This window comes from Notamacropus eugenii, chromosome 4 (assembly GCF_028372415.1).
Source record: "Notamacropus eugenii isolate mMacEug1 chromosome 4, mMacEug1.pri_v2, whole genome shotgun sequence".
NCBI lineage: Eukaryota > Metazoa > Chordata > Mammalia > Diprotodontia > Macropodidae > Notamacropus > Notamacropus eugenii.
In genome coordinates this window covers 87243892-87267563 of record NC_092875.1, presented here as the reverse complement: position 1 = coordinate 87267563, position 23672 = coordinate 87243892, and the positions used below count along the sequence as shown (strand labels likewise).

At 42.7% G+C, this 23672-nt stretch overlaps 1 protein-coding gene and 1 long non-coding RNA gene across 5 annotated transcripts; both read right to left on the bottom strand.

Moving 5' to 3' along the window:
• Positions 1-6329: 6329 nt before the first annotated feature.
• Positions 6330-22183, bottom strand: LOC140500298 (alanine aminotransferase 1-like). 4 transcript variants are annotated; one of them, XM_072602744.1, is made up of 13 exons: positions 21404-21464; positions 20986-21035; positions 19289-19448; positions 18856-18945; positions 18629-18737; positions 18153-18286; positions 17610-17853; positions 17270-17349; positions 17027-17163; positions 16626-16800; positions 7189-7344; positions 6907-7019; positions 6330-6790 (listed from the first exon to the last, which is right to left on the bottom strand). In XM_072602744.1, exons 3-13 carry the CDS (start codon positions 19442-19444, stop codon positions 6700-6702), a joined length of 1485 nt encoding a protein of 494 aa, XP_072458845.1. In that variant the 5' UTR covers positions 19445-19448; positions 20986-21035; positions 21404-21464; the 3' UTR covers positions 6330-6699. The 4 variants fall into 4 exon arrangements, with proteins under 4 accessions (XP_072458845.1, XP_072458844.1, XP_072458847.1 ...); XM_072602743.1 differs by lacking the exons at positions 20986-21035; positions 21404-21464 and adding an exon at positions 22006-22182; XM_072602746.1 differs by lacking the exon at positions 20986-21035 and having other exon boundaries at positions 21404-21473.
• LOC140500299 (uncharacterized) lies at positions 9019-16619 on the bottom strand. The gene is made up of 2 exons (XR_011965689.1): positions 10600-16619; positions 9019-9537 (listed from the first exon to the last, which is right to left on the bottom strand). It is a non-coding gene; the product is annotated as an uncharacterized lncRNA (long non-coding RNA).
• Positions 22184-23672: the final 1489 nt, after the last annotated feature.

The window sequence follows — 23672 nt, the reverse complement described above, 5'->3', positions numbered from 1 at the left end:
TCATTTTAATTATATTACCTGGGCCTATCAAGTAATATTTTTCCCAGTTGTTTAGATCTGACTTTATTTGTGTAAAAAGTGTTTTGTAATTCTATTCATATAATTCCTAGATTTGTCTTGGCAGGTAGATTCCCAAATATTTTATATTGTTTACAGCTATTTTATTATTATTATTTGGGGGGGGGAGGTAAGGCGAACAGGGTTAAGTGACTTGCCCAAAGTCACACAATTAGTGTCAAGTGTCTGAGGCTAGATTTGCACTCAGGTCCTCCTGACTCAAGGGCCAGTGCTCTATTAATTGTGCCCCCTAGCTACCCCAACAGTAATTTTAGATGAAATTTCTGTTTCTCACTCTTACTCCTGGGCTCTCTTGGTAATATGTAGAAATGCTGTTGATTTATATGGGTGTATTTTATGCTCTGCAACTTTGCTAATGTTGATGTTACAAAGAGTTTTTTATTTTATTCTCTAGGATTTTCTAAGTACACCATCGTATCATCTACAAAGAATGATAGTTTTGTTTCCTCATTGTCTATTTCTAATTCCTTCCATTTCTTTTTCTTCTTATTACTAAAGCTAACATTTCTAATACAATATTGAATAATAGTAGTGATAATGGACATTCTTGTTTCACCCCTGATCTTATTGGGAATGCTTGTAGCTTGTTCCTATTACATATAATGCTTGCTAATGGTCTTAGACATATACTGTTTATCATTTTAAGGAAATTTTAAGCATTTATTCCTATGCTCTACTGTTTTTAATAGGAATGGGTGCTGTATTTTGTCAAAAGCTTTTTCTGCATCTATTGAAACAATCATATGATTTCTGTTAATTTTGTTATTGATATAGTCAGTTATGCTGATTGTTTTCCTAATATTGAACCAGCCCTGAATTTCTGGTATAAATCCTACTTGGTCATATTATATTATCCTCATAATAAATTGCTGTAATCGCTTTGCTAATATTTTATTTAGACTTTTTTTTGCATCAATATTCATTGGGGAAATTGCCCTATAATTTTCTTTCTCTGTTTTGCCTTTTCCTGGTTTAGGTAACTGCACCATATTTGTGTCCTAAAAGGAATTGAGTAAGACTCCTTCTTTACCTATTTTTCCGAATAGTTTAGATAGAATTGGAATTAATTGTATTTAAAATGTTTGGTAGAATTTACTTATAAATCTGTCTGGCCCTGGAGATTTTTTTCTTAGGGAGTTCATTGATAGTTCATTCAATTACTTTTTCCTAAAGTGAGGTTATTTATGTATTTTGTTTCCTCTTCTGTTAATCTTGACAATTTATATTTTTGTAAATATTTGTCCATTTCACTTAGATTGTCAGATTTATGGGCATGCAGTTGGGCAAAATAGCTCCTAATTATTGCTTTAATTTCCTCGTCATTGATGGTGAATTCACGTATTTCATTTTTGACACTGGCAATTTGGTTTTCTTTCTTTTTGTAAATCAAATTCACCTAAGATTTGTCTATTTTATTGGTTTTTTCATAAAACCTGCTCCTAGTTTCATTTATTAGTTCAATAGTTTTCTTGCTTTCAGTTTTATTAATCTCTCCTTTGATTTTCAGAATTTCTAATTTGGTATTTACTTGGGGATTTTTAATTTTTTTTCTAGTTTTTTTAGTCTCATGCCCAATTCATTGATCTCCTCTTTGGTTATTTTATTCGTGAAAGCATTTAGAGATATAAAATTTCCCTAAGAACTGCTTTGACTACATCCCATAAATTCTGGTATGTTGTCTCATTGTTGTCATTCTTTTTGATGAAATTATTGATTCTTTCTATGATTTATTGTTTGACCCACTCATTCTTTAGGATTAGATTATTTAGTTTCCAATTAGGTTTTTTTTGCCTATCTTTCCATGACCCTTTATTATACATAATTTTTATTGCCACATGATTTGAAAAGGATATATTTAATAATTCTGGATTATTTCAGTTATCTGTATTGACATGAATTTAATTTTTTCTTGATTCTATAAAGTTAAGATTTTGAGGAAGAAATGAACCTTTTTACCTTTTTAAGATTATAATTCTCCAGGGTTTACAGTTTAACCAAGAAGGGTGAAAACAGTTTTATTCTTAAATCAGCCCAATGGTGCTATTTCACATACCCACAAAACTGAATGGAAGTACTGTTATTTTGGGCTACAGTGTTACCTCTACACCTGAAGAAAGCCCATTCTGAAAGGGAACACTACACTTATACAAATAAAAGAATATTCTAGTTGTGTGCAATTCTTGAGATTGAGCATTTGTGTTGTTTTGGTTTTACCCAAGGATCTTGCATGAACAATTAGATGTTTGTGAACTAACATGTACTAAGTAAGAAAACAAAGGACAAGAAAATATCTGCAGAAGAAAAAGTTTGTACATTTAAAAAGTGACCCCTCAAATATTTCTGCCTTTCTGCATTTGATTGTGAGGTTTTTATGCCCTTATACATGCTCAGTTTTTGTGTAGGTGACATGTACTTCTGAGAAAAAGAAATATACCTTTCTATTCCCATTCAAATTTCTCCAGAGGTCTACCATATCTAATTTTTCTAAGAATTTTATTTACCTCCTTAACTTCTTTCTTATTTTGAGGTTATATTTGTCTAGTTCTGAGGTGGAGGTGAAGGAAAGTTGAGGTCCCCCACTAAGATAGTTTTGCTATTTCTTTAACTCCTCCAAGAATTTGGATGTTATGTCACTTGGTGCATGTTTAGTATTGATGTTACTTCACTGTCTATGGTACCTTTTAGCAATATGTAGTTTCCTTCCCTATCTCTTTTAATTAGATCTATTTTTGCTTTTGCTTTGTCTAAGATTAAGACTGCTTTTTTTTTACTTCAGCTGAAGCATAATATATTCTGCTCCACTCTATTACCTTTACTCTGTGTGTATCTCTCTGCTTCTAATGTGTTTCTTGTAAGCAACATATTATAGGATGCTGATTTTTAATCCATTCTGTGATCCACTTCCATTTTATGGGAGAGTTCATCCCATTCACATTCACAGTTATGATTACTAATTGTATATTTCCCTTCATCCTATTTTTCCCACATCATCTTTTTAAGTTCTTTTCATTTTATTTTATTTTTTCTTGATTTCCCATGAAGTCATTAGTTTCCATTTGCTCAATGCTAATTTTTAAGGAATTATTTTCTTCAGTGAGCTTTTGTACCTCCTTTTCCACTTCACCACTTCTATTTTTTAATGAGTTTTTTCTTCAGTGAATTTTTGTGTCTCTTTTTCCATTTGGCCAATTCTGCTTTTCAAGGCATTCTTCTCCTTATTGGCTTTCTGTCCCTCTTTTACCATTTGACCTAATCTGCTTTTTAAGGTGTTATTTTCCTCAGAATTTTTTTGTGTCTCCTTTACTAAGCTGTTGACTCATTTTTCATGTTTTTCTTAAATCACTCTCATTTCTCTTCCCAATTTTTCCTCCACCTCTCTTTCTTTATTTTCAAAAATCCTTTTTGAGTTTTTTTCGTAGCCTGAAACCAATTCCTATTTTTTTTTGGAGGCTTTGGATATAAGAGTTTTGACTTCTTTATCTTCTTCTGTGTTTTGTGTTTTGATTTTCTTTGTTATCATGGTAACTTTCTGTCATCAGAATTTTTTCTGTTCTTTGCTCATTTCCCCAGCCTATTAGTTGGTTTTTAACTGTTTGTTAAAGAGGGGCTCTGCTTCCAGGGTGGATGGTACACTGTCCTAAACTTCAGAGGTTTTGTGCAATTATTTTCAGAGATACTTCTAGGGACCTGTAAGTTTTTAGTTCTTCCAAGGTGGTATGATCTAGTGTTTCCTACACTTCTAGCCTGTGCTCTAATCTGTGAGTGACCACAAGCACTCTTTTCTGCCCTGCAACTATGAAGAAGGTCCCTGATTCATTGTGGTCACAAGCTCTGCTATGACAGTGCTCCTCTTCACTCTGGGACTGCCACCCAGGACTATGACCCAGATCAGAGTGTGGTCAAAGCAGCAGAGTACTGGCTCAATGCTAGCAAAAAGACCCCTGTAATCTTCTTCTGACCAGTTGTGCAAGCCCTTCACCATCTGTGTGCTAAGAGCTCCAGAAGCAGCTGCTGCTTCTGCTAATTCAGTGGTTCCCAATGCCTGCTTCTGGTTTGCTGGAACTGGGACGATTCTGGTATGGTCTGCACTGGACTGTGCTCCACTCTCACCCAGATGTGATAGACCCTTTTTACTGACGTTTTAAGTTGTCTTTGGTGTCTGTGGGCTGAGAGATCTGGAAATCACTCCTGCTGCCACTGATTCAGTTGTCTTGACTCCTGCTCCTGGTTTGCTGAGGCCTGGTCTGCTTTGATTTGTTCCACATTGGAGTGTGTTCTTTTCTCACACTGGTGCAACAGACCTTTCTTGCAACCTAAGTTATCTTCAACTGAAAAATTGATTCACTCCATCTTTTCTGTGGGTTCTGCCACTCTACAGTTTGTTTAGAATCATTATTTAAAGGTGTTTGGAGGTGCTTGAGGGAGAGCTCAGGTGAGTCCCCTGTCTTTACTTTTACCATCTTGATTCTGCCTCCCATATTTCCTTATTCTTGCCTAGATTTCAGGTAAAAGGGCATGGGAGGAGGAGTCTGGCTCAGAAGGTCCCCGCTACACTTAGTAGAGAAGCAAAATCCTTGGCTGTAGAGCCAAAGACTATAGCCTGGACCAGGGATGGGGAACCTTTTCATGTTGGAAGGTCATGTTAATATTTAGCTGTAATAAAATAAAATAAATGTATAAAAGACAAACAAAATATATTAATAAAAATAAAAGGATTTCTTCTGTAAAATCTGAATTTAGTCTAAAGGACTCACTTAAGGACCTAGAAGACCACATATGACCCTAAGAATGTGTGTTCCCCACCCCTGTTCTAGATCAGTGAGCTCACCTGAGACAATGTAGATGAACAAATCTCAAATTGGCAGGGGGCATTTTATGATTGGAGACAGGGGAAGACACCACAGGGCCAAGAAAGAATGACCCTTCAAGCAGGGAAGGAATCAAAATGAGTTCATTAAAGCCTAGAAATTATTGAACTTTCAAAGTCCCCAAGTCTGGGATGGGGACATTTTCTTTTTCTCCAGGAACCTAGTGACCATTCTCTAGTGAATTGTGTTTGATTTTAGATACTTTTCAAGAAACTCCAGAAGACATACTTTGTGCTCTGGGGTGGGTAGGGAGCTAAATAACTCAAGAAGAAGAGCTAGAAGAAGATTGAAGAAAAGCTATACTATAGATTCAGAAGGAGAGGGCATTCAGTATTGCTGTAGCTGATCAGAACCCAGGACACCAAGTAGGTTGGAGGTGGGTGGGTGTGGGAATCTCCTACCCTTCACCTGAAGTGGTAGGTGTCATCCTCCTGGGAAAAGCCATTGCCAGGCACCATATAAATACCAGTCTCCTCCAGGAGTTGTGGTGTGGAAGACACTTAGAGGTCTCAGGGTGTGGTTCAGTGATGAAAGAAGGCTCCAAAAGCAGTGAAAAGTGAAAGGCCTGAAACCAAAGGTGCCCCAGGAGGAGCAGATGCAGGGACAATTGACTCAGGATTACAGGAGGTGGTACCTGAAGTAATCTTAGATGATCTAGTACCATTCCCTCATTTTATAGGTGAATGAGCTGAGGTCCAGAGAAGTCAGAGTTCCCACAGGTACTAAGTGTTAGAGCCAGGATGGGAGCCCAGGTTAGCCAAAACCACTATCCCTCCTTCCCATGACTCACACTATCACTTGCTTGTCACTTCTACCTGACATTCTCTTTTCCAGCTAGTCCTTGAGATTGCCCTATTATGCCTTTGTTTCTTAGGAGACAAATGTCTGCATTTTTCTACTACATTCTGTGGAGGGCAGGGGGGAGTGTTTCATATACCCTTTGCCTCCTGAGGGTTAATTACTATGTTCTCCCCCATAGGAGACTATTTATAACTGTTTGTTGAATTAGATTTTGAAACTAGCTTATCCCTCACCCTGAAGGATAGTGGGAGACTGTCCCTGTGTCTGTCCAATGGAGACTCTAGATATACAGTGGTAGGAACACAAGGAGTCTAGGGGGAGAGGATCCCCGAAGCTGTACCAATAAGTCTTATAGAAGCCAAGAAGAAGGGTACTGAGCTAGAAATAGTTGGTGGGAACAGTGGAAGCCTCAGAGAGAGCCAGCCTTTAAGGAGCTGGGGGTGGGGGGAGAGGACTAACAACTCTCAGGCTGAGTGAAGGAAGATGTAGGGGAGAGGAGGTCAGGCTCCTGGATTTACTCTCTATGACTGTGCCACATTAGTCATGTGCCCCAAGCCCAGACACATACATGGTCCTCAGGAGTTGCAAAATCACAAATCCCTTTATTGTTCCTCCTAAGGATTAAGAGCACCAGAACATTTTCAATATCTTTATTAGGATGCTCTGAAAGAGGGACCCAGGGGCTCAGTCTCTCAACCCTGGTACCTCCCAGGGATGACTATGGCTCTCATTTGGAATCCACAGAAGGCACCCACATCCAAGTCTGTGCTGGGCACTGCCCACCCACCACCTTTGTATTTCTACCCAACAGCCCCCAGGGAAGGGAGAAGGAGTCACAAGGAAAAGAAGGAAACATATACATGTAGGGATCCCAAGACTTATTTACAGAGAAGGGCTAGATAATGGACAACCAGTAACTCTCCTCCCCTCTTTTCCCTTCAGTCTCTGTCCATTAGGAATATTCCTGAGTAAACTTGGCATAAAATTGGCTCATTTTCTCTAAAAGGATCTCCAGCTTCTCCAAAGAGGGAAGAATGGTCATCCTGGGGGTAGAAGGGAAACAGAGGAAAAGTCAGTGGTTAGCATCTCCCCTCAGTGCTCTGGAAGGGGCCCTTCAGTCAGTGGCCTGAACCTCTCAAGGGAACCTCCCACCCTCTACCTGAAGTGATAGGTGCCATCCTTCTGTCCAAAGCCACTGCCAGGTACCACGCAGATACCAGTTTCCTCCAGGAGTTTTATGCAGAAGAACATGTCAGCAGCCTGGCCCAGCTCCTGGTCAGCAACAGGGAGGAGACATGGACACACACACACACACACACACACACACACACACACACACACACACACAGAGAAGGATCAGGGATCAAGCCCCTTAAGTCCAGCTCACCCCAGCCTCTAATAGCCCATCCCCACTCCCCACCCCAAGGGAGAATTGCCTCACCTTTGCCCGCTGCAATGCTTTGGGGGGCAGCTCGATGCGGGGGAAAGAGAACATAGCCCCTTGCACTGGGTTACAATGGATGCCTGGCTGCTTGTTTAAAATCTTCTCTGTGAGCCAGGCTTTCTCTGCCAGGTCTCCCAATACACCCTTCTTCTCCTGGGGTTGAAAAAAGAGTCAGGGCTTGGGCAGTATGCTGGCCACCCTTACCCCACAACTTCACGGGAGGAAAGAGTTTCATGAAATGGACAGCTGACTAGATCCCAACAATACTCTGTTGAAATTCTCAGAGGTCTTCAATGAACTAATTGTCATATCCAATAGAGATTTCTCCATCCTCATCATCTCTTCAGTTTTAGACACTGTGAGTGATGGACTACGTTTTTCCTCCTCCTCCTGAAGTTGAAGCAACATACATTGTCCCTAGGTTTTTCTACCTCTCTGTTGTGAACATATTAGGAGACATCCTGTTTTCCAGAGCTAAGGCCCAACAACCAACCTGTGCTCTGAGTTTGGCATAACAACAATCCATTGCACTCAACCTCTAGATGATCTCACCCTCTGCCAAAATGCCTTGTTTTGACCAGCACCAGGTATTCTCTGAAGGATTCCCTATTTCTCAGGGAACTGAGAGTCAGAAGTAGCTGACATGCTGCAACAGAAAGTAATCAATCAGCATCTCCTGACATACTCACAATCCCTGTTTCCTGTAACTGCTAAGTGAAATGAACAAGGTGCTGCACCCCTGTTCCTGCCATGCTAACTCTGGTTCTATACCCCACTGAACAATCACAAAGCTCAACAACCGACCTTTATGACTTAAGACAATGTTCCCACAGGACCCAAGAAAGCCTGTATTGTCCCAAAGATGCCTGCACATGTGGGCCTGCCATGGGAACTGTTCATTCAAGACTTAAGAATGATTGTTAGGCCCTGCTTTTTATGGTTTTCAAGAATAAAATTTCTACCTTTGCCACAAGTCACAAACCCTCCTCAAGACTTCAGTTTGCAAACCTCTTTTCCTCACTCTGAAATTAATTAAACTTCTGTTTCATTCATGATTCTCTAGCCTGCTTTGTTCACATTTGGCCTCCTACAGGTTAGAGATGGGTATTAGTCTGGTTGATATTTAAATTGGTGTCAGAAGTGAGATTGAATTCAGAACAGGGTCATTGGACCTTTTGGTACTAGTGGAAACAGATTGGGCACCCTTGGAGTTTTATTTCTCCAGAATCAGACCCTCCCTTGTCTGATGAGTCAGCTGCCCTTGTTCTTGCTCCAATCCTTCAGGCTCACTCTTTGGTTGAATTCACTAATCTTTGTGAGGAAAACTTCAGGGCCCTTCCCTTGACCAGGTTTATCCCAGATCAATCTGTAAGAGTATCCTTTCAGCACACCTCTTGTTAATTGTCCTCTCTTTGTGCTTCCTGCTCCTTTACCTCACACCCCTGCTAAATTTGCAAACTGTGTAAGTCTCTCTTGAACTGTGTACCTCAGAAATAGTTGAAATTAGCATTTTAATTGCATGCTTTGTCATGCTTGTGTTGTGAGATAGACTGATGTTTGTATCTGTCTTATCTTTTTGACTGTGTCTTTGTGATATATAAAATGTCTGTCATGTTTGTTTTGTGAGCTCAATTCTATTACCTTCAAAGACTTAAAATGCAGCTAATCAGAAAAACTTGTAAGGGCAGTAGTCTGAGTGTTTAGAACACTGGGAAAGATTAATGAACTTTCATGTTTGAAGCAGTTTCCCCAATAAGCAGGACTAACCCCCACTTTAGGCTTTCTGCAGGAGATTAGGTTCTAAGAAAAGAGGAAAAACCTGTAAAATACTTTTTTTCCACTGTTATTTCAGGTTTGGCTATGTTGGAATTACAGGGAAAAAGTCAGATAATCAAAGCTGTAGAACCACGAAAAACATCTTAACAGATTTTGAAAATTTGAAGATTAATCATTTGAAGATTACATTCGAGAACTCCTGAGACTTTGGGGAAATTCCAGGAACTCACTTCCTTCTGACATACTAAGTTTTGGGGTAGAATTTGTTCTAAGGAAAAATGAGGATTAAATTTTACAAAAGTTTTTAAAAGTAAACAAGATTAGTAACTTCACTGTTTTAGAGAAATGAAGGTAGGCAGCTAGTTTAGAAGTAATTCAAGTGAAGAAAGAAAAAAATAAGTAAATGGTTTGCATGTTATAGAAATCTTTTGTTAACTCTTTGTTGACATTTCAGTTTTTATTTTATTTTGCTAATAACCTTCACCCACAAGTCTCTAAATAAATTAAGATGATCGGCAACTTTCTGACATTGGGTTTCTCCTCAAGACTACAGCATGACTGGCAGTCACTCTGGTGGAAGAGGATGAAATTAAAAAGGAAGAACTTAGAGATGCCAAAAAGAAATTTTTCCTTGCAGCTACTTTGCAATTGCAATAGCCTGTCTTTCCCCATATCCCCTCTGCATCATTAGGAAAGGAAAGTAATTTAATTATCAAGAGATGTAAGCTACAGAACACAGAATGAAGACTGGGGTAGATGCTGACAAAAGGGGGAAAGCACCTCAAAAAGTACTGAGGGATCCTCCCCACAAACCTGATCACTCAGCACAATGCAGCTCTGGGAGGGATGACAAGAGGAGGGGAGAAGAGAAGGGGGATGGAGGGGGACAAAATTTAAAACTTATGGAAGTCAATGTTGAAAACTAAAAATTAATAAATTGACTAAAAATTTTTAAAAGAGGAGGAGTGGCAGGAGGAGGGAGATAGTCATACTATGCCTGTAATGCCCGTAACTCCTGTTGGAGATGTCTCCTTGCTTATTTAGGGGTAAGTGGTATCTGCCCTTGTTGACACTGGTGCCACACTCTGAATTTTAAACCCCTCTGCCTTCCCCTACTTCTGTTCCCCAGGGTCTTGGGTATATTTCAGTTGTGGGGATTACTAACAAGACCATTACAGTCCATGTCTCATCTGAAAATCCTCCAGGGCAGAGACCCTGTCTCTCCCTCTTAACCCCTCTCATCTCAGATTCCCAAATACAGATACTGGGGAAAACGTTGCTAGAAAAATGTAGAGAAACTTGCCCCTCCAGCCATGCCCACCTGGTAGAGGGGGAGCAGCAGCTGCAATGCCCCCTATTGGGAGTGGCCCCAATGGCCCTATGCCCTTGGGCAACCTGCAGTCCACCCCTCTAGGCAAGCCTGGGGCCATCACCCAAGTGCAGTACTCCTGCCCACCCTGCCCCCACAACTGCAAGTGGACCCAGTCCCAGCAGCATCTGGCCCCAAAACTGCAGCCATCCGGGTGTTCAGGCCCCATGGCCAGCACCAACTTTCCTTGCCCTGCCAACAGGAACTACCACCAATGGGGAGTTCCTGGCACCATCACCCAAACCCCTGGAATTCTGCCTCACCCCAAAAAGCCCTTGGTAGGCTCTGCTCATCTGCTTCCTGGGAAGGTCCTGACACCCCCTGCAGCACCTGGTATGGCAGTACAAGGTTGGGGGGGTAGGGCAGCCAGACTTTGCCCTTGGAGTTCCTTTTTCTTTCCAGTTGCAGAAACTTATTAGCTGTGTAATCTTGGGCAAGTTATCTTGCCCCAGTTTCCTGATCCCTAATGAAAAAGATAATAATGGTACCCACTGCCCATGGTTGCTGTGAGATCCAAATATTATAATGATTGTGAAGTGCTTAACACAATGACTGGCATATACTAGGCATTACATTATTATTTCTTTAGTTAATGTAATTGTTCCATACCTGATAATTCTAAATTGGTTTTAAAATGTCAAAGGTAATAAAATTAATGATTTTATATGTGATGATTTAGAAATGCAGTTAACTGAATTGATGTCATCTGACCTTTTGTTTTATGTTTTAAATACACTATCTTGTTTATGTTATTACTGTATTTCTAAAGCCTCTTATATTGTGAAATCTCAGAGACCATTGTAACAGAAATGCTATTAGACAAAACAACTTTTTAATCTTGATGCTGATACCCATGAACTGGGCTTTTAAAAGGATGTGATTAAAAAATAGATATTTGAAAACTGTGAAATATTTAATGAGGTATATTTTGTTATAAAAAAGATAATAATGCTTACTATAATACTATAATAACATAATAGTGAATTTTCATTTGAAAATTCTTGGCTACTGTGTAAGTGCATGTGGTGGTTTACAGATGTAGCTTCCACGTATTAATGATGAGTCAATTATTAGGTATTTGCTGTACGTCTGAAGCTCCAGAATATGGGTAGTTTTTATTTATAAGTGAAGGATAAATGAAATGTTAAGTATTAGAAAAACATCAGGAAAGATATTCAAGCCCTAAGTTGTAGTTAGTGAAATTTTGCTTTTTAAAGTAAAAGTTCCTGGGACTGTAACTTACTATTGTTTTGAGATTTAATTACAGGTAGTTGTCTGAATTGTCATGAAGCCACTAGTAGAAAATGGCCTGTGCTGCAGTCTGGGAACTGCTAAAGAGGGATGTCCGTGCTAAGCAAAATTTTGGGCGATGACTTAGGCACAGACTAGGTAGGATGCAACTGACCCATTGTGCTATTTCCTTACTGAAAAGGAAAATTCCTACCTGGTTAATCCTGAGCCTTGCATTTGATACACTGTGTCTATATGATTGGCTCTTAGATATGACTCATGCCTGAAATCAAATGACGCTAAGGAAATTTTTCTCCTCTGCCATGATACATAGCATTGTTATAACTGTGTACTTTTTCCTTTTATAGCAAATTTCTATAATCAACAACTTTTGTGAGTACAGTACTAAATATATTAAATAATACAGATGCTAGAACATTGCTGAATTACTATAATAGGGTGCAAGTATGAACATCTTAGAATTTTAACCTATATTTGTGATCACATTATAATATAGGGATGATAGGATGATACCCTTACCAGGGGGAAATTATTAAACAAAGTAATAAGACAAAGATGTAATGTGAAAGTTTTCTAATTAAATGGAATAGTAAATTTTGAGGAAAGTGATAGGATTAGACTGTTTTCTCTAAGAACTATAGACAGATGCATGATTAACTTCCAAAATTTATCTGTCATGGAAATTCCGTCTTTGAGTATGTTTTAGTAGTAAGTTCTCAAAATTGGAATGAGGATTTTACACATGAATTGTATTGATAATGGTAAAGAAATTGAAATTATTTTTCCATTTTTAAAGTGTCTATTTGATAATTTTAAAAGGCAGAAAAACAGGTGATAAATGAGCTTCCTAAGGAAAAACACTAGGTACGAGTCAGCTCTATCAAACATTTAAAGATCAACTAATTCCAATATTAAATAAATAATTTGGAATAATAGACAAAGAAGGCATCCTACCAAACTCCTTTTGTGAAACAAATATGATACTGATACCTAAAACCAGGAAAAGTAAAAACAAAGAAAGAAAATTATCGACCAACTTCATTAATGAATATGGATTCAAAAATCCTAAATAATTTCCCAGCTAAAAGATTAGAATATATTACAAAGATTATACATTATAACAAAGTGGGATTTATACCAGGAATGCAGAGATGCTTTAACATAAGGAAAACTATTAACATATTTGATTGTATCAATAATAAAATAATCATGTGATTCTATCAATAGATGCAGAAAAGTTTTGATAAAGTACAACACTCACTTCTATTAAAAACATTTGAAAATATAAGTAAAAATATTTTTTCCCTTAAATTGATAGAAAATGTTTATCTAAAACCACCAGCAAGAATTATTTGTCACGAGGATAACTTAGAAGCCCTGAGGTGTGAAGGATACCTACTGTCACCAATATCATTCAACATTGTATTGGAAATCTTAGCAATAAGAGAAGAAAAAGAAATGGAATACAGAATGAGGTAATAAAACTATCTCTTTTTTGCAAATGATATAATGATATTTTTGGAAAATCCCAAAGACTCAACGAAAAAGTTGGTTGGATCAATTAACAATTTTAGAACAAAACCCTGCAAGAGGAAATAGTAAGAGATATATCATTTAAAATAACTCTATACAGTATAAAATACTATCTAGTATTTGCCAAATGCATTTGCCAAAACAAACCCAGAAACTTAAGAGATTTAAATAATTGAAAAAGTAAAAATTTTTCATAGATAGGCAGGGCCAGTATAATAAAAAAGAACAAAAAGTCAAGAGTAGAAAAGAAACTAATAAAAACATAAAGGAAGCAGGGTTAGCAATATCAGATCTTAAATTATATCATAAGGCAGTAATTATCAAAGGTATCTAGTGCTGGCTAAGAAATAGAAAAGTAGTTCATAGATTTTTGAAAAAGAATTTTTATATCAGGTACAGAATTTAAGTAAGGATAGAAACTACAATTGGTATGTAAACTGAAATTCTCTGAAGTTTTAAAATTAGAGAGCCAGATTTAAGTAACTATTCTAAGTCAGAATTATCTGGGAACCTCTAGATTTGGAGCCAGAAAAGCACACCTCGCCAAAAAGCTTCTTTTAGAGCTGTCCTAAGAATGAGTATATTGTCCAAGAAAAGAAATCTATAGACCAGATGACTACATGAGACATCTGGGTCTCAAAATGTCCTGGTTAAATGGATATTAAGAATGGGTTACTAGGATACAAGGAGACTTGATCTTAGTTAATATTGGTGATAACCATCATATATTTCTTTGGTCTTTTTAAAAACAATGTTTATGTTTAAATTTTCTTGGTTACCTTGGTTACAGGTAAATCTCCCTTCTCAGAATGAGTCCATTGTGATACCTCTAAGTAGTTTGATCTGTACCTGACTGAATGTAATTATGCAATTATGGGAATTGTTAGAAAAATTCTATTGCATTTTTTGAATCTAGTACTGGGTGCCTGGGAAATGGGATCATCTTTATGTGTTGTTTAGAGACTCAACCAAGGCTCTACGTTATGCTGACCATGAACTCAGATTCAAAATTGATGCAAGGATTTTTCTCTAAAGACCCCTACCAGATACTTTGGGCTACTCCCACGGCTACCAAACTTGTGGGAGAGGATTCATGAAGAAAGCTTCTGCTCCTGAGTAGACATATATCTGTCCCAAGATTCCTGATGAGGGCTGAGTATATTGTCTTAGTTTTTTTTTCCTCTGCCTTTTTGTTATGTGCCCAACCTCTAAGACCCAGACTCAAGGGTGTGTTGGCATTTTCTCTCCTTACATTCTTGGCTCCTATCCCTTTCTGCTTGCAAGCAAACAATAAGTAGTTGTGACTCTTGGGACATACTTCCCCAATAGGTCCCCTCAGGGAACTAACCCCCCAGGCAACATCTCATCCTGACCCAGCTGACATTCTTGTCTTATACAAAGATATTAGGAGATATCCTGTTTCCCAGAGCTAATGCCCAGCAACCAAGTTGTGTTCTGAGTTTGACATAACAATAATCCTTTGCACTCAACCTCTGAATGATCTCATCTTCTGGCAAAATGTCTTGTTTTTAACAGCGCCACGTATTCTCTGGGGGATTCCCTATTTCCCAAGGACCTGAGAGTCAGAAGCAGCTGACATGCTAAAGCAGGAAGTGATCATCTATATCTCCTGACATGCTAACCATCCCTGTTTCTTGTAACTGCTAAGTGAAATGAACCAGGTGCTTCACTCCTGCTCCTGCCATGCTAACTCTGGTTCTGTACCCCACTGAACAATCACAAGGCTCAACAACTGACCTTTATGACTTGAGACAATTATCTTAGACACTGTTCCCACAGGACCCAAGAAAGCCTGTATTGTCCCAAAGATGCCTGCACATGTGGGACTGCCATGAGAACTGTTTATTGAAGACTTAAGAATGATTGTTAGGCCTGGCCTTTTTGTGGTTTTCAGGAAGACCTCCACCAGCTCTCCTCAGGAGGACTTCAGTTTGCAAACGTCTTTCCTCACTCTGTCATTAATTAAACTTCTATTTGATTACTGACTCTCTTGTCTCTACCCTGCTCTACCCTACCCTGCCACTGACCAATCACATATCGGTTCTGCTCCCCATTGACACTGTCCATTCCTTCTGTCTCCACTGGCTCCTTAACATTCTTCTGGCCTCAGTGTGGGTCTGCTCCTGGCCTCTTTTCACTTCTATTTACACTTTCTCTTTTAACAATTCCATTCAGCCTTTTGTCTCTCCTACTCTAATGTAAACTCCTTGCCAGTAGGGATTGTTTCATTCTTTGTACCTGTGAAGCATGTGTGTGATACCTGCTGATTTTCTGACATCCCACCTTTGCAGATGACTCCCAAGCCTGTGTCTCTCCTCTGAGGATGTCATAGAATCATATCCCCAAGAACTGAGCAGACACCCGCCCTTGGGGGTATCACTGCCACCTCAAATCCAGCATGTCTACCAGTGTTTCCTCCCAACCAAACTGCCTCCTCTTTCTGACTTCGCCATCTCCCCCAGGTACTACACTTCTGTGACTGGGATCCTCTTATCTGGCCCTTCTCCTCCCTTGACTCTAGGTTCCTGTTACCAGATCATTTTGGTTTCATCTCCTCAACATCTCTCTCATCCATGTCTTCCTCACTACACTCACTATCAGGCAAGTATGTGCCCTCATTGCCATCTGCCTTCCCTAGAGGCTCTTCTCATCTCCTTTCTCCATGACCTGGCACACCAACTTTCCCACCATGACTTACTCTTTTCCTTGTGCTGTGTGCCATAGGCATGTACTGGATTACTCTTTGCACTGTGCGAATGGACTGTGCTCTCTGGAATCCATGCCTTCATCCATACTCTTCCTTGTGCCTGGGACACCCTCTCTTGTACTCTTTCTATGCTGAATTCTTTCCTCAATATTTGCAAAGTACTTCTGGAAAATTTCTCCTCAGATGCTTCACTGTGGTATAGGGGTCTCACTGTGTTCTTGGCAGCCATGCCATTGGTTTTATTTCTACTCATCCTTTAAAGTCCAAGTCCTAGGGCACCACCTCCAGCCAGGTGCCCTGGCTTGGTTACAACCTCCATACTATAGTGTCACAAAGCACCTTGTTTGCTTTTCTCTTATGTGCCTGTGTAATATTATCCCCTATTCCCCATCAGACTGTGAGCTCTATGAGGACAAAGCTCATGGTGGATCCAAACCAGGTCCAACATTCCCTGGCACCCAGAATGCCTAGGGCTCTCTGCTTTTGCTGGATTGGATTTGGAGTAAGAACAACCTGGATCAAGTCCCGGCTCTTCCATTTTTTACGTATGTGTCTTCAGGCAAGTGCATGCCCTTTTCCAGGCTCCAGTTTCCTCCCCTCCAAAATGAAGGGGTTGGACGAGATGATGTCAAAGATCACTTCCAGCTCTAAATCTAAAACCTTGCCTGTGATTCCTGGCTCCACATACCCCTGGATCTGTTACTGAGAGGAAGGTTCCCCAGTCTGGAGGGTGCCCCATCCCATCCTATCATCTCCCTTGACCCTGGTCCTACTCACCTGTTGGAACTGCTCATAAGAGGGCTCCCCAGGTTGAGGGGGATTCATCACTATGTCCATGACAATTTGTCCTGGTACTGGTGGGCACACCCAAACTGACAGTAACTTTAACATCTGCTGCTTTACTGCAGGGTCCATATTCACGACTTCTGTGTAGCCCCCACGGAACCCACACCTGGGAAAATATCAGAGGATCAGAAGAACTAAGGAATTGGGGGAGAGCTCCCAGTAGGGTCTAGCCATGTCTGAGCAGTGCACAGGGATGGTTGGGGCTTATTATCTGGCAATGCTGTTTTCTTATTATTTGGGGAGGGGGATTCCCATATCTCTCTGACTTGGAGGGATAGGGAGCATCCCTATTTTTCCCTGGCCGAGAAAGAGGAATAGTTGCCGTGTCTTACTTGCCCATGTAGCCCTTGGAGCAGGAATGGAAGGAAGCAAGCTCTAGCTGCTGGGCATAGGGTGGGCCCATCTCCATCAGCACCTTCTTGAATGAGTGGAACTGGGATCCCTCAGCATATATATTCTCTTGGTAAACCTGAGAGTCCAGATAGAAGGGAAGTTACAGTCACACTCAAAGACATCCCCAAGGCCTCCCCTCACCCAGCCCTAACCAACCACTCCCAAGGCCCCTGCCTAGACACCTCATCAGCCATCAGGAAGAGATGCTCCTCACAGGCAAATCGGATGACAGCTTCGATGTTCTCATGGCTCAGGACCTGCCCTGGGTTTTAGATTAGGGATTAAAAAATGGGACAGGAAGAGATCATAGGAGGTCACAAAGGAGCAGGTGGGTGATAGAGGTGGATTGCAGGTTGTCCTGGTGTTAAGGCTAGGGTGGGGCATGGGATGAGATACATAGGCAGATTCTCAACCGAGGACTTGGAGAAGGTGATACCCAAGGGAACCTGAGCCTGATGAAAGGAAAGACAATCGGGCCAGACTGGCAGGGGCTTGGATTAGGCAAGGGTAAGGGAAATCTACCTGTGGGGTTACCAGGATTGATGACACACAGGACCCGAGGCTGGCAGTGAGTTTTGGCCTGGTCTAGTGCCTCTTGCAACTCAGCCACATCTAGTGCCCAGTGATGCTCCTCATCCAAGTAGTAGTTGATCTGGACAGCATCGAATTGAGCCAGGCTGGCTGAATATAATGGGTACTGGGGAATAGGAATCATGACCCCTGTCCTATTCTTCCCTTTGCCTGACACCAACAAATTCAGCACAGCCTGGAGGAGATAAAAACTGAGTCAGGGGTCAGGGGTTCCCTCTTGGCAATACCCTTTACCTCGTCCCTCTTGACTTCAGTGAATTTCTGAGGCTGTGGGTCCATTGGCCCTGATCAGGAAGCTATATCCACCCTTCTCCCTCCCCTTTCTATGCCAACTTGACATAAGCCGTGCCAGGCCTGGGTAAAATGAGGGTCTCTGTGCTGCTAGGGGAAGGGCTGAGCAGGGTGTGGGTTGGGGAGGGGTCCAAGGAAATCAATTGGGGGGGAGAGAAGAAACAATGAAAGACGTAAGTGTACCATGATGGCACTGGTGGCCCCTGTGGACAGAAAGATGTTCTCAGGGTCAGAAGCAATGCCCCCATCCCGATGCTCAATGTATCCTGCCACATCTTCTCGGATCATCTGGATGCCAGTGCTGGCACTGTAAGACCCTAAGTCCGGGTGGGGATGGAGGATTAAGATGGGCATGGGTCAGAAAGAAGGGCATGGGAACTGTGGACAAGGCCACATTCCCCTTTAGATTATACAGTCCTTGGGGGGGACCATGTCTCCCCTTCAGAATCAGTGACTTAAATTCAAAGCTGCAAGGGGCCTCAGATGCCATCCCATCCAACCCTCTCCTTTTACAGCTAAGGAAACTCAGGCCCCAGGTCACACAGGTAGGAACCAGCACAGTTAAGGTTCAAAACCACATTCCTCTGCTACAAATTCAGTGACAAGCTGCTTGAGGGGGCAAGAGAGGAAGTGTGGGAACAGGCAGGGAAAGGACTCACCTGTGCTGTGGCCCTCACAGGCCTGCAAGATCCTTTTTGCACGTTTCTTGGCATCTTCTGGGAAGGCTGGACTATTCAGGAGATCTGGATACTGGCAGAGGGCCAAGACCTGAGAGTTGCGTGAGAGAAGGGAAGGGTGCAACGTTAGGGCCACAAAGCTGAGTTCCCCCAGGGAGAGAAGAGACAGGTACTGAACCGGACTGGAGGGTTGGGCCAAGGTCTCTCACCTGGCACATAAAAGTGATAGGCTTCTGACCCATAGCATGGGCATCTCCTATGTTGGCCCTGATAATCTCTGTGAAGGGCTTCTTCACACCCTGGAGAGAGAGAAGATGAGAGCCGTCTCTCTTCTCCTTTCCCAACTGTCTGGTCTCCCAGAACCAAATAACCTTGGAGAAGGGGGCTGGCCTCTCCCAGTGCCTGATTCATTCTGCCTAGAAAAGCTTTAGGGACCCTGGCAAAGGGTGGGAGAGCACAGGATGAATTCCTTCCTCATTCAGCCTCTCCCATCCAGCCCTACAGCTGTTCTGAGGTGGAAGGAAGGAAGGAAGGTAGTAAGGTCACTGGGAGAGTTAGTGCTTACCCCAGGCAGAGATTACAGGTTTGGACTGAGCAAGTGTCTGGGAAGGTGGGAAGGGTCAGAGGAAGCCAAGATAGTACCTGCTGAAGCTCTTTCTCCAACTCCATAGCCCGAAGCAAAATGGGCCCTAGCACAGCATACTCCATGTTTTTCACGGATTGGTTCATGGTGTCCAAGGTCAGCACCTTGTCCCGAATCCCATTCACTACTTGCTCCTTGATGTTCTTGTTTGCCATGGTCCTACATGGGGGGAATGTATGAAGCCTACTCAGAGTTCCCCACACCATCCTAGCCTCCCATACAGCCCCCCCTCAGGACAGGGTAAGGCAGCTGAGCTCTGTGAGGGTCCAAGGGAGAGGGAGGGAGGGGCAGAGAAAGAGGGCTGAAGGAGGGAGAGCAGGAAAGGGGAGCAGAAGGGAGAAGAAGAGAAGGAAGGGATACAGGAGAAGGGCACCACATAAGGATATTGCAGAAGGAGAAAATCAGAGGGAAAGGAGGAAAAATGGGGTTTAGGGTCCAAGAAGGGAGAGCAGACAGGGAGGGAGCGGGTAGAGAGGGAGGCAAGTGAGGTGAAGAAAGAGGGAATAGGTCAGGAACGAAGGAAGAGCAGGACATGTTGGAAAGGAGGGTTAGGAGTGGGGAAAGAGAAGGGGGAGGGAAGGAAAGAGAAGTGAGACATTGGGAAGGGAAAAGAAAGGTGGTGAGGGATGGAAACTCAGCCCCTGGAAGGCGTGGGGGAGGGAGGAAGGTAGAGGTGGGGTTTAGGGGAGGACTCTGTCTCTGCCACAGGGTTGAGGAAAGGAAGTTCTTTCCTCTCCACAACTACCACCACTGAGGTTTTGGGGATCGGGTGGGCCTCTACTCATACAATTGCATCCTCACTGGGACTGTCCTCTGTACTTCCTGCCCCAAATGAACTGGGTTTCAGCTAATTACAGCTTTGGGTCCAGAGACAGCTAAAGGAACTAGGGTGGTGGATACAGGAGCAGAGATTCAGACAAGGGCACAGAAAGGAGCAGAAAATATTCTAGGGAAGGGGACATAGGGTCAAGGAAAGGAGGACTGATGGAACAGAGAAGGGATCAGGATCTTGGACTCAGGAGAACACGGACAGGGAAGAAGAGAGCAGAGAAAGGGATGAGAACAAGTCCAAGGGAAAGGATGGGCACAGGGGGAAAGCACCAGAGGGGTGGTCAGGAAGAGAAATAACAGGGATTTCCTTAGCCTCTGCAGAGTTGGATCCCAAGCCTTAGGCTAAGTACGCAATCAGGGAGAAAAGGAACTGGGCTAGACTGGGGCAGAGAGGGCTCAGATCCAGCCCCAAGAGGACACCTGAGGTGTGCTGCTCCCTGCTCTTATCCTTAGTTCCCCAGTCTCTCAGGCCTTGATTGGTGGGAGAAGGTGGGAAGGAGCTATTGATAGGCTGTCGGGGTGCCCCACCTCCTTTCTCTAATCTGCCAGACTAACTCCTCCAGGCTTCCTGGGCACCAAGGAGTTTGGGGCAAGAGAAGGCAGGATAAAACCTTGCTCTCTAGAGGGATTAATCTGGGGGAGGGAAGGCGTCTGAAGGACGATGGATAGTGTAGCCATCTTGTAGCCCCTGGTCTGCAGGGGAACCCCCTCCGAGGTCACTGACCATGGAGCTACAGATCAGAAGGATGTGTGGGTGCATTTTCTTCCCAGTCCTGAGGAACTCTTGTGAACTTCCAACCCACTGTTACCACACTTGCCTGGGGTGTGATCACAGTCCAGCCCTCTTCCCCTACCCCACACTCACCTTGTGGGTAATGTCTGGGTTTCCTAGGTCCTCTCTCCAAGTTCCCTATCCTTGGCAGGAAGGGAGACAGTCAGAAGACCCCACAGTGGGCAGGAGGAGGACTTAGGAGTCCCTTATCCTCATCTAGCCCTACCCCTCCCTTTCCCTTCCTTTAGGGTCTGTCCCAGCCTCAGGCAGTTCCAACCAAGTTTGGCTCTGCTTCCAAATAATAGCATATAGGTGAGCCCAGTTGGGTTTGGCATGTTCTCAGCTCTAAGACTGACCACTACTCTGCCCTGCCTAGAGTTACCTTTGCCTATCCCCGCAAATCCCTCTCTATGCCAACTAACAGAGACAGCTCAGGGCACCAAAGCTGGCTTTGAATCTGCCCTTGCTTGAAGGCTCAATGAAAGTGCATCTTTCCTCCCCTAGGTCTCACCTCTTGGAAAGTGGGCAGCAGGCTTCTCTGTTCTCACCCCTTCCCTCTCCCAGTGTACAAGGTTAATATGGGCTTGGACCCTGGGTGGGGCCAGATTGCTCCCCTCGCCCTAATGACCTTTTCAGCAGCAGTTGCACCAAGCCACACTAAATTTAACCCCAACACGCCTATCTGGCCCTCCCTCCCCACCACCCAAGCCTAATCCCAAACTCGTTGTGTATGCCTCCCCCTGGCCCCTGAAGATAGGGAAATCAGGAAAAGAGGAAAGGTAGACAGGCAGAGGTCTCAGGTATATGGAGACAATGGAGTAGGAAAGCAGAGAACCTGATCCAGCCCAGGTCCAGTGCAAAATTGGTAAGGAGATGACAGCAGGTCAACTGTGCTCCATAGAACCAAGGGATAAATGTGATCTGCCTGAAGCCCTGGACCCACAGGGTCATGGTCTGAAATAGATTAAGAAGATGAAGAGGAGACAGACAGGATCTGGTAAAGGCCCTGACCCTCAAAGGGTTGGTCAGGGGTATTTTCAGAGAATGGGAGTGATATAAAAGATGAGGTAAAAAAGGAGATTGGGCCTTAGGGCGTTGGCCTGGCCCCCTCACCACAGCCTGTAGCTGGAGCTCAGCATCTGTCTGTTTATCCTCATCCTCTCCTGGGGCTTCAGCGGCAGTGGATGGCTGCTGTTGTCACACTATGGCCGAACGTGAATGTTCTTTATGGTACAGGTGGGTACACTCTGTCACACTCACTCTTTGTACAACCTTCCTGAAGTGGGGGACACAAAGATACCTCCTTGTGCTCCCTGCCTGCTCTGGGATTCTTTTGGTCCCTGAAAGTCAGAGTTTATATCTCTGATACCTCCCCCTCCCCCAGTCAGCTTTCCCAGCTTCCTGAGCCAGGCCAGAGTTGGGCTTTGGCCCAGGGCCCAGGACAGGAGAAATGCCATCAGCTCCACACCTCACCCCAAGGAACACCTACCTAGGACCTCATCTCTCTGGACTCTGGCCTAGAGCCTGCGGCTGAGCTGGGAAAGTGCCTCAGGGTATGAATTAGGGCAAGAGTGCATGACGTCTAGAGCACCTCTGATGTCAGCACAGATCCCTTGTATCTGTTGTCAACCAGACTGAGCCCCCCTCGCCTGAGAAATGCCTATAATCTGGATTGACCAAACAGGAGAGAGATATTTTTGGCCCACCCTGAGTTTAACCTATCACAATCTATCTTGACACCCCCCATTTTACAACACCCTATGTTTACTGTTGGCAGAAAGCCAGTCATCCTGGGGTCACCCTATTTATTTTGTGGAACTATAATTTTGGCTAATGAAGGACACTGGGGTCCTGAGTTGGGGTTGTGTGGGGTCTTACTCTATGGTTATAAAATCTTCTCAAACTAAGCCTTCAGGGAGTTCGGAATTATTTTCTGACTCCCATGAATGCATAATTTTCTGGCTCAATGAGAATAACTAAATTCATATAAGCACATGTACTACCTGATTCTGTTTGTTCCTTGATCAAACTGTTTGTTAAGGTGAATTCCATTCTGTTTGTTTACTGAGCAAGTTTTTATTAAAGGGGAAAACTGATTCTGATTGTTTCACTGGACCAATGCTTTGGTAAATGGTTGACAGAGTTTGGTGCCATGACTCGGATGGGAATGATGGAGAGGTGAGACAACTGCTCCAACAATGCTAGTGACTCAGTGCCATAGGATCAGGTTTTTCCTGGATTCTCAACTTTGCTGGGTGTGGGTGAATTTTTCTTTTGACTGCTAGCTCTCATAAGAGCATCATGGATTCTTGTTAACTCCTCTCATCCCAGATCCTACCCTTCCTTGTGAAAGTAAGGGATGGGTCAGGCCCACGGAGAGCTTTCTCTGAGCCCCGACACCAAGAATTATCACCCCCCCAACCCCTAAGCAATGCCTGGCATGGCAGTATGAGGTGGAGAAACCAGCCAGCCTGGGCTCTGTTCTCTGTTCCATTTACAGAAATGCAGCAGCTTTGTAGTTTATGGCAAGCTATTTTATCTCTATTTGCCCCATTTCCTGATTTATAGAGGGAAAATTAATGATTATTGTGCAACCAAAGTAATATAATGATTGTAAAGTGCTTAACACAGTGAGTGGCATATGCTAGACACAATACTATTATGATAGAATTTAATTGTTCCATATCTGATGACTTTGAGTGGTTTCAAAATACCAAAAGCAGTAAGATCAATAATTTCTAACATGTAACATTCTGGAAATGCAATTAATATCATCTGAA